General features: G+C 36.2%; 1 protein-coding gene across 1 annotated transcript; it reads right to left on the reverse strand.

Annotated features, from left to right (window-relative positions):
* Window positions 1-11,496: 11,496 nt before the first annotated feature.
* Smp_172480 (kruppel-like factor 13,14,16) lies at window positions 11,497-12,518 on the reverse strand. Its single transcript, XM_018798205.1, has one exon. It carries the CDS (start codon window positions 12,478-12,480, stop codon window positions 11,542-11,544), a length of 939 nt encoding a protein of 312 aa, XP_018653170.1. The 5' UTR covers window positions 12,481-12,518; the 3' UTR covers window positions 11,497-11,541.
* Between the last annotated feature and the right edge of the window lie 3,173 nt (window positions 12,519-15,691).

Below are 15,691 nucleotides of genomic sequence, written 5' to 3' on the forward strand. Positions count from 1 at the left end.
AATATTGATATTTACACTGAGACTTAAACGCGATGCTTACTATTGTATCGAACACTTACTTGATATCAATTGGGATACAAAGTACAAATACTCGGTATATGCTTTTGATGGAAATGAAGTTATATGCAAGGTTCTATATTCCTGATTGTTAATAGTTAAAACTATATTTGATTGGAACCTTGAATAATCACATCATAGTAACCAATGCCATTCATCACCAGTCTTTAGTGATGATTTGAATTCTATCGATCAAATTGAAATGTTGGTATACACAACCTAAATCATTCCATACTGTATGAAATTTGATGTTAAATGATGGAAGCAGTGTATAGGAAGCTCATCATCCAGATATGCCTGCATCCCAAAGTCAATGTTCACTTTGGGACTAGAACCTTGATGAGTCCCAAATAATACAAAACGAGCGTCCTGGATCCCACTGCTAGCCAGGATCCATCTCTGTTAATAACCAATAAAGTTTAGTTTGAAACAACAAAGAACGAGATAGGAAAACAACATATTTGGTATAATAGCTAAGACTGATTAGTACATATATTTTGAAGATAGCGTCATTAAAAAAAGGGAAAGGGGAGAAGTTGTGAATGAAAATTAAGAAACAATGAATAAAAATAAATTGTTAACAAAAAAGTATTGACCAAAGCACCTTGTTGACACAATATTCAAATTAAAGTCATGATTGAATGTTAATGGAATTATCTCTAAGTTATAAAGCACAAAACAGGGATAACGTTAAAATAACATAATTATCTTACCATAGCAACGAGAGGTTCGCCATACTTCTTTTTTGTATACAAAGGTCAGGTTGGAAGCACCCGACGGCAGTAGTCTCTGTAACAGAGTATAAGTGTTCTCTGCTTGTCAATTATTTTAAACGCTTTTGTTATGTCCACCTTGTGTCCACTATCCATTAAACGTCTAATGACCGCACTTATGAATACTTTACTTCCTTTCAAACACAACTTCCGGGGGTTATGTTCAGAAAACCTTGTAGTTGATCTTCTTTCAGCCATTTCTACACAATTGCTTTCATGTGTACATACTTACTTACGCCTGTTACTCCCAGTCTAGCATAGGCCGCCGACCAGAATTCTCCAACCCACTCTGTCCACAGCCTTCCTTTCTAGTTCTATCCAGTTGTTGTTCATTCTTCTCATGTCTGTCTCCATTTCTCGGCGTAATGTGTTCTTTGTTGTTCCTCTTCTCATCTGGCCTTCAGGATTCCATGTGAGGGCTTGCCTTGTATGTGACGTAGTTGAGTGCTTCCCTCAATGTGTTTCCTATCCACCTCCAGTGCTTCTTTTTGATTTCTTCCTCCACTGGAATCTGGTTTGTTCTTTCCCACAGTAGGTTGTTGCTGATAGTGTCTGTTCAACTTCATACGTACATATCTGAGTATTATTAATACTACTATTATTTTGACGTTAGTGCACATTTGAAGAATTTAATTAGCACACAACTCCTATTAACTATTTCTTACCTAATTTATATTGTCCTATACGTTGCGTAATTCTTGATCAGACATTTATTTCTGATTTGTAATTATATCATTCTTTCCCTCACTCTATATTGTCTATTCCGATTATCAGTCTCATAATTTCCATTGTGCGATAAGCGGATACATGTTTATTTCACCAAAAATCCTGAATACCATTCAAATGATGAACTGGTTTAAGTTAGACAACTATTGAAAGCGTGGAAGCACTGGAAGGCTGTTTCGTCCTAGTGCGTATCCACGACACCACACGTAGCACTCAAACCTAGGACCTCCATTCTAGAGCATGAACGCTTAACCTCTAGAGTACTGAACCGGTATCCAACGGCGTTCATCTCTAACTTCAATCAATCCACGATATGGCGCGACTATCTTTGATTGTCTTCAATGAGTAACTGCCTCACACCCGACACATTTAAACTCTACTAGTCACGACCTCACGCCAGATCACCAGGAATTTTCTTTCTAATCTAGTCACTAGTGTGAACGGGCGGCCTGTTTAAGCATCTGGGCTACCTGTTCCTATCATCTAGATATTTCAACAAGTTATCTAATTTCGTTTGTTTTACTACATCATTATGTCCATTAATCGCACAACCTATTCAGGTGCGTTTCTGAAAAGTGTAAAACCTTTCGCTGTAAAGGTTACAGAAGGCCTAATCAGAGATATCGTGGTTGCTGGCAATAAGCAGCGAGAAGAATGTACATTATCCAGACGTCGATTGACTGGGCTGTTAACTTCTAACTGGCAATTACTCGATATTTATCGTCAGGAAAGACGAAGAAGTAAGAAACGGGAACTTGTTGAAGTACTTTGTGCTGAGAATTCTATATTGTACCAAAAATATAATATTGAATAAAGCTAATAATAATAATAACACTCTGATTGTTGGTAATGGGTTGTCAAATACTTGTAAGTTTTCAATGATTGTCTAACCTATGTCGGTTTATAACGTCAAAGGAATTCAACAATCTCCTATAGTCTAATACTGACAATCCTAAATTTCATAAATTAAATTATAGCAATTTATTTACTTGGCTATTCTCTTTAAAACAATAATTTGGATTGGTAAGCAAAGATGGCTAGTGGCTAGCAGTGGAATCCAGTTTGACGCGTGTTTCGTCCTATTTGGGACTCGTCAGCTGGATGTACCTGCATCTCAGAGTTGATGTTCACTCTAGGACTCGAACCCAAAACCTTTCGCTTCAAACGTCACCGCATTATCCACTCGGCCACTGAGTCCTGATAGCCACTTGCTTGTGCGATGGGTTCGAGTCCCAGAGTGAACATCAACTCTGAGAAGCAGGTACATCCAGCGGACGAGTCCCAAATAGGACAAAACGCGCGTCCTGGATCCCACTGCTATCCACCATCCATCTTTGCTTACCATGCTTGTGAATTAAGGCTATATCGAGGCAATACGCACAGTATGCACATATGCTAATTAGAGACTGACCAGTTGCAGTCCTAACACATCGATGGGAAGATTCAAACAAACAATACTAAATGAATCTAATAATTTGGATTAATAAATTGTAGAATCTGATATGAACTTGTTCGAAAGACTGTTCTTCCTCTATATATATATCTGGTTTTGGTATTCAATGTGGATCATTTTACATTGTTTAAAAATGTGTATATACAACCAATGTGATAATGATGACTCATTCAACTGATCAAATATGTATCCGCATTCTTGCATTTTGTATTTTAAAAAATGTCACATATACATTATTCTGACTAGTATTTGAACAAATTAGTAACTACCGCTGATTCGTTGTTGAAATACACACAAACACACAAGACACAATGTAACCTAAGTTTTTAAAAAAATATATTAAACAGTTTTGATCATCTAGACTCGTGATCTGACTGCATTAGGAACAAACAAAGAATGAGTCATAAACATAAATCTTCCGTTTAACTCGATATATATATTTCACTTAGGTTAATCACCTTTAGGTGATGGTGGTAATAAAAAGTGAAATATAAATTAAGTTGAAAGGATTTTGTTTCCGACATTTTCTTTACGCATAAAAACGATGCGGAATGCAAGACGAAGCTGGATCGAATATGGCAAACGTCCTAAATTGAGTAATATGTGATTATCTTTATAAGAAGAAAAGATAAACATTATACATACTAGCATGTACACATGCATCAAGTATAATCAAAGTTACACGTGAGTAAATGGTAAGTCATGTATATGGGTGGTGTCCAAAGGTTGGGACAAATCACGTAGAGGTATGACTTCCGCTACGGTGTTTGGATCTTCATTGAATAAAATGTTAGAAACTGCGCAAAATGAATGGGTTGCTTACTCTTCCTCTGAAATCATGAGATCATCAACTCCACTATAATATAGGGTGATGTCAGGTTCCCATTAAGAATTAGCACACTGTTCAACTTCCCTCTCCTCAAGGTTTCATTGCATAGACATTTCTGATAATAAGGAGAATCTAAACTTAATAGATGAACCTTTCAGACTTAAGCTAGTGTTTAATAGGCTTTTACGTGAAATTCATTCATCGAAAAGGCAATAGTGAATTCTTGCATCACAGCTGGTGTCAGTTATTAATGAAAACCATAATCCTTGGTTCCTAACTCTGAAATTCGAGCACTTCACTCCTACCTGAATTTCGTGTTGATGATGTCGTTCAGAAGAACTATGGAAGCTCCACAACCAAACCATGCAGCTCAGAACAAAACTCCAACAAAGTCTGACTGCTAACCCTAACTGATGACACTAAGTCTTAACCGGTTTTTGGACGTAGTAAGTGGTTAAAATTCCGCAAGTTCACTTTCAGCATCGCTCAAAGACATCCGTAAACCTTAGTTCCACCGTCGTGCATCCAAATGCTAACAATGTTATCTTTAGATTAATATTTCTTCTGAGTAATCCACAGATCTACAGAGGATGGTGATTTAGAGAGTAAATAAAATGTAGGAGAGGAGTGTTCTAGGCAAAAACTTTAAATTATTTAATATGCTAGAGTTAAATTTAAGATGTTACCTTGAGCTTGATATTAATGTTGCATTATGGTGATTGCACTCTCGAATCATATAACGTATTCATGACTAATCTCTATATTGGCCTAACTACTGGGAAAACTTTGCGATGAGTACTAGAGACAGTCACTATCCAATAATCTCCAGTATATTTGATACCAGACGAATTCATGCGTAGTTGTCATAAACAATGAGGCTTCAGACAGTAATGAGCTGTTTTGTTGTTTAGTTACAATACTACTACTATAAATAGTACTAATAGTAGTGATAATGACTGCCATATTTTTTATTAGTAATATTAGTTGGAAGAATTTTCATGCTTCTTGGCGATCGTTGTACCTGAAGAGCTATTCACATTGGACAAAAAACACAGGATTGATGGCATCATGAAGAAAAATTGTAGTGTGATAGTTATCCATATAGGACTGATTAAACTTAACTACATCTAGCCCCCAAATGCCCTGGTATGGCCGACAGTGGGGAGAGATCGCTCTCTCTCTCTCTCTCGGAATGCTTTCACATGGCCACGCGTATATAGCCTCTGACAGGGAAGTCCTACTCACTGCCTTCTCATACCAGGGATGTTGTTAACGAAATCAAGGGGACGAAAAGCGAATGTCCGGCGCTTTAACCGGGTTAGAAAACCCTGATTCCAAACAAATGGTGCACATGGGCTCCAGTATCCTGAAGGAACAAATGGCGTATGAATCAATCCTTGGTCACCGGCTACCATGGGACTGCAACTCCTCACGATGTTCCACTGCCTTGTGGATCAGATCTTTGGGTCAAAGGCTGTGGGTGTAGCCCCCTAAGAAAACTACCTGCTTCAGTTTGGGCACCTGGGCAGTATTACAGCCCTCACACAAATCAAATGAGATTTGTGTGGCGCATATATATCTGGTGCGCCTATGTACCAATATTTATGCGTTTAAAAAAATAAATAAATAATAGTTGAAAGCGTGAGTCAATTGAAGCTAGACCACCATGGAAAACCTGGACGGCCGTTTCGTCCTATTATGGGACTCCTCAGCAGCGCGCATCCACGAACTCGCTCTCGCGAGCGAGATTCGAACCCAGGACCTACCAGTCTCGAGCCGAAGCCCTTAACCGATAGACCACTGAGCTGGCATCCAACGGTGTTAATGTCTAACTTCAACTGATCCACGAAGCTTCAATTGACTCGCGCTTTCAACTATGAAAAATACTAAATCTCCACTGTGAGGATGGTCCATGGTTTTGAACTCCACTGGTCACTGCTTCTCACTAGAGCTCCTAGATATACTTCTCGAAGTCACTAGTGAGCATATGATTATATTAATTATCAGAAGGGATTTTGTGGAGATTTAGTATTTTTCAAAGTTGAAATCATGAGTCAATTCTTCGGTTAAGGGCTTCGGCTCGAGACTGGTAGTTCCTGGGTTCGAATCTCGCTCGCGAGAGCGGGTTCGTGGATGCGCACTGCTGAGGAGTCCCATAATAGGACGAAACGGCCGTCCAGTGCTTCCAGGTTTTCGATGGTGGTCTAGCTTCAATTGACTCATGATTTCAACTTTGAAAAATAAATATACGTTAAGTAATTGAAATTATCTTATTTTTATAATCTGTGCGCTAAATCACGAGACTGTACACATGTTTTGTCGAACCAACTGACCAACTATAAGTTAATAACACAAACTGTTCTGACAAAAAATATAGGCTGATCATAAAGGCTTTACAACAGTAAAATTAGTCATTTCCACACAATATATTAACAAATGTGTATATCAAATAATTAACTGAAGAAGGAGCTGATGATACAAATTGGACTTCTCTTACACAGTTCAGTTGGTCAGTCCACATCAGTTATTACTTGGGGCACAGTAATGATAACCATAATCAGGGCAAGGGAGAACTCATGTTGACGACTTTCAGACTCATTGGGCATGAGATTTAACTGTTTATTCGTATCATATTATTTAAACACATAAATATTGGTACAAGGGGGCACTAGATACATATGCGCCACACAAATCTCATTTGATTTGTGTGAGGGCTGTGATACTGCACAAGTGCCCAGACCAAAGCAGGTGGTTTACTTAGGGAGTCTTTGACCTAAAGATCTTATCCACAAGGCAGTGGAGCATCGTGAGGAGATGCAGTCCCATGGTAACCGCTGACAAACGATTGATTCATACGCCATTTGTTCCCTCAGAATACTGGAGCCCATGTGCACCATTGGTTTGGAATCAGGGTTTTCCTACTCCCCTAGGTGGATCTTCCATATCCACCGACCCAGGTAAAGCGCCAGACATTCACTTTTCGTCCTCTTAATTTCGTAAACAACATCCCTGGTATGAGAAGGCAGTGAGTATATATATATAATTACAGTACTGACACTAATTTACAGTGTTGATCAGAGAGATGGAAGTCTGATATTTAGAGACTATAAAATACAACTATCCGAGTTTTTCGATTTCACATAGATAACGAATATTTGATGTTGATGTAATTGTAAAATGGCATAATTTTTTTTCACTATACCAATTATCATCATTAATAATAATTATAATACTAAAAGTAGTAATGGTAATGGTAATAATAATAATAACAGTGCTCATAATCATACAAAACATTTTTATCCAAAGGAATGTCATTATTTTTCCTCTAATCTAAAAGAAACATCACATACAGTAAACGGGGGGGAAAAACAAATCCACAATGCTGCCTGTCATAATAATAATAATAATAATGTATAAAAAGTATACCAAATGGAATTACTCTTCTGTCATAGTATACTTTGATACTCATAATTTGTATCCATTACAAAATCAGAGTCAATATGTGTATCATTTATTGACAAAGACAAATTCACTGATCATTTAATGAATGTTTTCTTGAACTTCTACATTTCTTTCACTAATAAACTGTAAGTTTAACAAATCTAATGAGTAGTATATTCAATGAAAAAAAGGAACTATGGTATTTTGTGTAGTTGGACGCCTTTTTTGTTTGTTTGAATTAATGTTTATTGATAATCAGTAAAGGAACCGATAACTTGTCAAGTTTAATGGATTTTATAGAGGAACAATGGTCTAGTTGGAGAATACATTGTTTGTTTGATTTTTCAGCAGAAAGATGAATAACAGATATTCTTTCAAAGGAAAAACTTTAATTTTGGAAGGTTTTTTAAAGCATTAGAGTTTATGTCTAATGACACAGATTATAAGTGGAGGTAAAAGACAAAGTGACATTTGAATCGGCTTTCTAAGAAAATTCGGCATGTTTCTAGGTTTTAATTAAAATATAACAGGATGTGACTGAACTAGAATTTGGACACTTTGATTAGAAACATGTCGTTTAATCAAATAGTTTTAGTTAACTTAGTAATCAATAATGTGTGTTCCATAATTACATAATATTCATGATTTCTGGGTAGCTACCGTTTATATATTTTGCATAGAAGAGTATTATTTTCAATGAAGATTTCATTTTATGAGTTTGAAGTTATCTATAACTGTCTGCTATGAACTCGTCAATGTAGGGCATGAAATCTCCAATGAACTTACACTTATATGTAGCACTCATCCATTAGCTCCCAAATGCCCTGGTACGACCGAGAATGGGGAGTGTACGCTCTCCCTCTCGAAATGCTCTCACATGGACACGTGTATAAAGCCTCTGACAAGGAAGTCCTACTCACTGCCTTATCACATCAGGGGTGTTGTTTACGAAATTGAGAGGATGAAAAGCAAATGTCCGGTACTTTAACTAGGTTGGTGAACACGGAGGGTCCACCCAGGGGAGTTGTAAAACCCTGATTCCAAACCAATGGTGCACATGGGCTCCAGTATTCTGAGGGAACAAATGGCGTATGAATCAATCGTTGGTCACCGGCTACCATGGGACTGCATCTCCTCACGATGCTCCACTAATGTGTGGATTGGACTTTTAGGTCAAAGGCTCTGAGTGTGGCCGCTTAAGAAAACCACCTGCTTCGGTTTGGACACCTGGGCAGTATCATAGCCCTCACACAAATCTTATTTGATTTGTGTGGCGCATATATATCTGGTGCGCCTATGTACCAATATTTGTGTTCAAATAAATAAACTCATCCATTAAATGGACGGATAAATGCTGAATACTGAACACTTACTTAACATATAAAAACGTATGGACAACCTCACATATCAATAGTCAATTTATTCAAAATCATATTCCAATTATTATCTTTGATACCATACTGGAAAATGGTAAAAGCTTTTTCATAGTCAAGGTGGGTTCAAAAGACACACTGAACTTGAAACTCACTTTTATTACGGATTAATTTATGGAAACTATGTTACTTAAATTATTACTACTGTGTTAATGATATTCAGGGCCAAATTCTAGTTATTCATTATAGGCATATTTAGATCGTGAATACTGTCGATGAACTGATATAAACTTCTTCTTATGATGTAAGCGTTATCCTCGTTGAACAAATTATTTGTTATTTCAACTCCATTATTACTAGCACATCACCAGGTATAGATAATTGTACTTGGGTCCGAGTTGTACTTGAAATGTGTATATTATCCGATTACACAAACCGAAGTAGGTGGTGTGGTTTGAACCTACGATTGGATGATTGGAAGTTAAGAACATCAACCATTAAGAAACTACTGCACTTACCAGAAGCTTCAAATGAGTACTACGTCTGAATCCAAGTGTAAACATTAATACTGGAATGAAGGTACATCTGGCTAACAAGTCCCTGATAAAACGAAACACTTCAACAAACAATTCAGTTATTGCCTTGAATAGTTCACCTTTATTACCTTAATCTGTATCATTTGTATGTCATTTTAAATATGTGTTCAAAGTAAAAATAAACATGAAAATAAGATTTGTCACGGACTAAGATCGACTGATGGACTGCCAGAAACTTACGCTTGTTACCCCTCGTTGAGGAGCAGAGGCCCCCCACCAGCATTCTCCATTAAACTCTGTCCTGGACAATCCTTTCTAGATGTTTCCAGTTGCTATTCATCCTTTCATGTCTGCTCCTAAATCCCCACACAATACGCTTATTGGTCTTCCTCTTTCCCTTTCACCTTCACGATTACAAGTTAGCGCTTGCTTCGTGATGCAGTTTGATGATTCCCTCAATATGTATGTCCTATCCACTTCCAACGTCTTTTCCTAATTTACTCTTCAACTCGAAGTCGCTTTGTTCTCTCACATCTATGGTATCCAGTCAACCAATCTCGAGTATCTTGTGTAAGCAACTCTTTATTAATGCCTGTACTTCTTGGTGGTGATTGTCGTAATTCTCCACGTTTCAGCTCCGTACAGTAGAACTCACTGTTTTGACATTTGTATTGAAGATTTTGACTTTGATATTGATTGACAGTTGTTTTGAATTCCATATATTCATCAACTGTAGGAACGCTGTCCTTGCTTTGCCAATTCATGCCTTCACATTTGCATCAGATCCTCCTTGTTTAACTATGATGCTCCCCAGGTACGTAAAACTTTCCAACGCAGTGTAGAACTTGGCATATTTGTGTATCGATTCAAGTTGTCTTACTATATCAATACAGGGAGGAAGATGAAACTATCAAGACAAATGTTAGAGTAGTAGAATTAGTTACAGTATCAGTGGTAGTATGAAATAATAGGTAATAGACAATATGATTCGATGAGAAAGAATAAGTTCGACGAATGAACCGTAATAAGATAAATTTTTTTTAAAAAAAACAGAGTAAATGCATATATGACGCTGTGACCTATTCGGAATTATTTCACTTAATCTCTTGAATTATTAATGACAATGATCACGTGGACAACAATCAGGTAGCCTGTAACTACCACCATGGTTCAGTTCACTAATTAATGACTTCGTGAATAACTAGGTTACTAAATTATGTGGAATCATTTTTAAAAAATCTATTTCAAATCATTTTATTTTGTTTGAACACATAAATATTGGCACAAGGGGGCACCAGATATGTATGCGCCACACAAAATATTGTCATTTCATTTAATTGTGTGAGGGCTATGATACTGCCCAGGTGCCCAAACCAAAGCAGGTGGTTTTCTAAATGGGCCACACTCGGAGCCTTCGACCTAAAGGTCCGATCCACAAGGTAGTGGAGCATCGTGAGGAGATGCAGTTCTGTGGTAGCCGGTGACTAACGATTGATTCATACGCCATTTGTTCCCTCAGAATACTGGAGCCCATGAGCACAATTGGTTTGTGATCAGGGTTTTCCAACTCCCCTATGTGGATGTTTTGTGTCCACTAACCCGGTTAAAGCGCCGGACATTTGATTTTCGTCCTCTCAATTTCGTTAACAAATTTCAAACGCCCTAGAAACTATTCAGTGATACATCTTACATATTTGATAAAACAAAGATTGTAAATATAACAAACAAATATCACTTACCACCAAATAACTTATTAATTACAAATAATGGTGGTCATAGTAACAATTTTTTCTTTTAATTTTTTTAAGAAAGAAAACCACAATACACTGGGGTTCTCATCTATGTTGACATATATTATACAAATAGTCTGATCATTATTATAATTAATGTTTGTTGTTTATCTCTTTAAGTATTCAAAAGAGTCAGTCGGTCAGTCAGCTACAACGTAGGACCAGGCACATATATGCATCGGCCCAAGTTGCAATATCTCTTTAGCACAACGAGATGAGCACCGAATTCATAAAAGTAATTAATTTAGTGGTGTTAATATATAAAAGAAAGGTAGTATATAAGGATATAGCATAGGAAAGAAGACAGATATAAAGCAATTTTTATCTCAAGGTTTAAGGGAAGATAAAGAGTGTATACATCTATGCCATTGTGATCGATTCTGAGCCATACCACCTAGAGTCTCCAACCATTGGTTACAATAGTCACGCGGATCCTAATCAAGTAGTCTGCATCTACTAACATGGCTTAGACTAGAAGTTAGTGACTCCAAGAGGGTAAGAGATAAAAAGAAAACATTAATAGGTACTTCTTTTTTTTCGAAATATATAGAAAAAAAAACAGTTTATAAATTAAATTTTGTACATACATTTCTAGTTAAATGTACTTTTAAATGATCACTACGTTTAAAACGTTTTAAACAAACATTACAATGAAAATTACGTTCACCAGTATGTGCACGTCTATGACGTGATAATTGATCAGCACGTGTAAAACGTGCATTACAACCAGGTTGATTACATAAATGTGGTTTAGCACCAGTATGTAAATGATAATGTTCATTTAAATGAGAACGTTTATAATATGCTTTTGTACAATTAGGATATGTACATTTATAACGTTTTATACGTGGTGTAATTGATGAATTTTCATTTATTTTCATTGAATTACAATGATCTATTTCTAAGTATTGATGAATTAATAATCTGGAATTAGATTCTAATGTATTCTTAGGTGATTCAAAGAACATATCGTCATTCTGACTACTTGTATTATTATATGTAGCTGATGTTGATGAATAATTGGAATGAAGAAATGAATTGAGATATAAAATTTGTTGATAATTATGTGTTGTTAAGAAATAGCGTAGAATACATTGGGTAGCTACTGCAAGGTACATTAATGTTGGATCCGAAGTATTATTACCGTTATTATTGATATGATCATTACCCACCAACCAGTCATTAGTACAATTTTGTATCTGATGATTTTGATGTTGTTGTTGCAATGAATTAAGATTTAAATCCATAGGAAATAAATAAGGGATCAATGTTGAGTAGAACTGATTATTATGTAATACAGTGTTATGACTTAATTGTGGATTGAAATTTAACAAAGAATCCATTATAAATGAGTTTGAGCATATAACATCCATCCGGTTACTATTCATATAATTTAATATATAGTCAAGTAAATCTCTTCTATACATTAAGTTCATATGAATATCATTTTGATTTGGAATTGTGGGATTCAACGACCCAGCGGTATTCATGCTACACAACATAGAACATTTAAAGATATCAATCCAGAATTGTGTATTTCAAATGGCCGAAGTACCTTATGTTGACCTTGAATACATTCGATAAGTTAACTATTTATTTGGTCATTTTACATTCTCATCTTTTAGTATATAGCTAATAATGAATAATAATAGTACCTAGGGGTGGTGAATACCATACCTTCTATTATTAACTTTACACTTGACATTTATTGGAAATTATAAATGAACACAACCTAACCTATTCGCTGTTTCTCACCCACTATTAATAAAATTCACTCTTCTGATTGGTTCATTCTAGGTCAATGTATCGAATATGTCTACTTTATTTATAAGTCAAAGGGATGATGATACTATTTTCATCTCTATTTTAGCCACAGAATAAAATGGCTTTTAGGTAAGAGGGAGAGGGGGGGGAAATCAGCCAAACGAAAACATTCTATTAAAATTGAAAGCATTGGTTACTTTTATAATTGAGATAATATTTTGATTGTACACAAATATGTTAAATCGGAAACGAAGGTATACTGTTTTGCGTTTAGGAATTTTGGATTCGGGAAGGAGCGACGAAATGCAGCCTAATTTGACAATTATCTGTATATATAATTCTGTATATAAGTCTTATACGTATTTGTAATAGAGGTGTTCAGATGATTCAGGCTAACAAGATAACAAGATATTACTTTGATATTTAGTATACTTACTATGTGGTTAGTAGTTAATTCTAAAATGCTCATTTCGTCCTGTTCGGACTTCATCAGCTAGATGTACCTTCTACATCCTAGTGTTGATGTTCACACTGAAGCTCGAATCTAATACGTTTCACTCGAACCACAACTCGCTAGAAATCTGTCGATTCTAGTTCTCCACTAGTTTAATGGGTACGAAGTTTTTGGTAAGTTTAAAATCCCGTTATCGATATTAAAGGCTTCAATCAACCAAACTTTTTTTGCATATATGCATACTGATCAAATTAGTTCGATATTTCCTTTCACTTTTTTTAAAACAAGTTTAAAAACTTGGACGAAACATACGTCCCAGATTCCACTTCTGGCTAACATCCAACTTTACTAAACACACAGGATGAAAGGTTACTGAAGTCGTAATCGAATTAAAAGGTGTTAAATCCACTGAAGCATCTAACCATACGACAGAGCTACTCACGGTGATGCGAGTTCACCAAAACGATTTTATCTGGATAGAAGTACTATTGCTACAAAAACATGTCCAAAACAGTTTCTCTTATAAAAGAAAGAAGATTGTAGAAGTCGGAACCATTTTCTTCGAAGTATTATTAATCATAATTTTGTTAGACAATTATTAAGACATTGGATTACGGTATATATGTTTCTTTTGTAATTAGATTTCGATTAACCCATTAAATACTGTTGTATGGTTTACTATTCTTAATATGTTGTCAACTTATTATTCCCCTTCTACCTTAATCACAGCCATTTTAGCATGATCATGTATAATTGTTCTTTTTTCGTTTCATGGTGTGATATGGTCTAGTCTGCTTGTATACAAATTACATCTCTCTGAAATACAAATATGGTCGAGGTTGGTTTCTGACTTCTGGACTCAAGAGAAGGTCAGAGAGAAGACAGAGAATCGTGGACCAAGAAAGGTTCAGCAGTTGATTCAAGGTTAGTAGTACTGGTTGGATATGTTATTAGTCAACTCAGAGATACTAGGTCATAAAAATCGGGATTCTGAATGGATGGTCCGTCATGTGATGTTGGTCAGAGGTCATAAGACAACAGTTACCAACCTCAATTTGTCAGGCATATGAGTCGTTTAACTTACCAATGTACATAAAATGAAAAAAATTATTCGTGGATTAATTACACAAAGACTGTTTACAACATTATTTACTTACTTACTCTTGTTACTCCCAATGGAGCATAGGCCGCCGACCAGCTTTCTCCAACCCACTCTGTCCTGGGCCTTCCCTTCTAGTTCTATCCAACTTTTGTTCATTCTTCTCATGTCTGTTTCTATTTCTCGGCGTAATGTGTTCTTTGGTCTTCCTCTTCTCCTTTGACCTTCAGGATTCCATGTGAGGGCTTGTCTTGTGACACAATTAGGTGATTTCCTCAAGGTGTGCCTGTTAGGATATTCACAGGAATATCCCAAAAATTATCTCGAACGTAAAGTAGTATGTTTTCAGACTTTGCACATATTTCACATGTTTATTCCTATTGGTCATTATTTACAGTCGTCCTAACTATGACTTTCACGTGTCGTTTTCCTATTGATCAATTTTGAGTTGTCCTAATTATAACCTTTACCTGTCCTTCCTTTCCATTGGTTACTGTTAATAGTCATCTTAACTGTATAAATATGCCCTGTCTGTAAACCCTTTTTGGACCTGCTTCTGACCCCACAAACAATTCTTATTTAACGGCTGTGTTCTGATTTACTAGAGATTGGGGAACAGTATTGGGGTCGTACTAGAATATCTGAATTTGGTCAGTCGTTAGAAATTCGTGTAGTCCTATCGCAATACACAATATTTAGCAACGCAATAATTTAGCGACGTAACAGTGCCCAATCCACTTCCAGCGCTTCTTCTTGATTTCTTCCTCCGCTGGAATCTGGTTTATTGTCTCCCACAGTAACTTGTTGCTGATAGTGTCTGGCTATCTGATCCGAAGTATCTTGCGTAGACAGCTGTTAATAAACACTTGTTTCTTCTGGATAATGGCTTTCGTAGTTCTCCACGTATCTGCCCCATACAGTGGAACTGTCTTGACATTTGTATTGAAAATTCTAACCTTGGTGTTGGTTGACAATTGTTTTGAGCTCCAGATGTTTTTCAGTTGTAAGTATGCTGCTCTTGCTTTGCCGATCCGCGCCCTCACTGTTTACAACATATGGCAATGTAAATAACAACCAACATCTGTGTGTAGTCAACAATCGAAATGGAGGCTAAGAGTATAAAATACAATGACTGTTACGTTTGAATAAATACTCATTAAGTGCATAAAAATAGTGAGTGACAGTTGTAAATCTTACCAGGTTACAGTTATATTCAATAAGTATACTGAATGTTACAAATTTGTGCAAACGCTTAAAAGTGAAACACAGCAACTGAACATGATTCTCCAGATTTCGAAATGTCGTTATGAGAATTAACTACTGAATGTTATTAAGTAGTATAGTTTATCACTCAAATAATTATCGAATAGTTAGGTAAGTTGAGCAGACAGAATTA

The sequence above is a fragment of the Schistosoma mansoni genome, chromosome 6 (genome assembly GCF_000237925.1).
Source record: "Schistosoma mansoni strain Puerto Rico chromosome 6, complete genome".
Taxonomy (NCBI): Eukaryota; Metazoa; Platyhelminthes; class Trematoda; order Strigeidida; family Schistosomatidae; genus Schistosoma; species Schistosoma mansoni.

Coding starts and splice junctions, on each gene's coding strand:
- Smp_172480 (XM_018798205.1), bottom strand. CDS start 12,480: ATGTTGTGTAGCATGAATACCGCTGGGTCGTTGAATCCCACAATTCCA.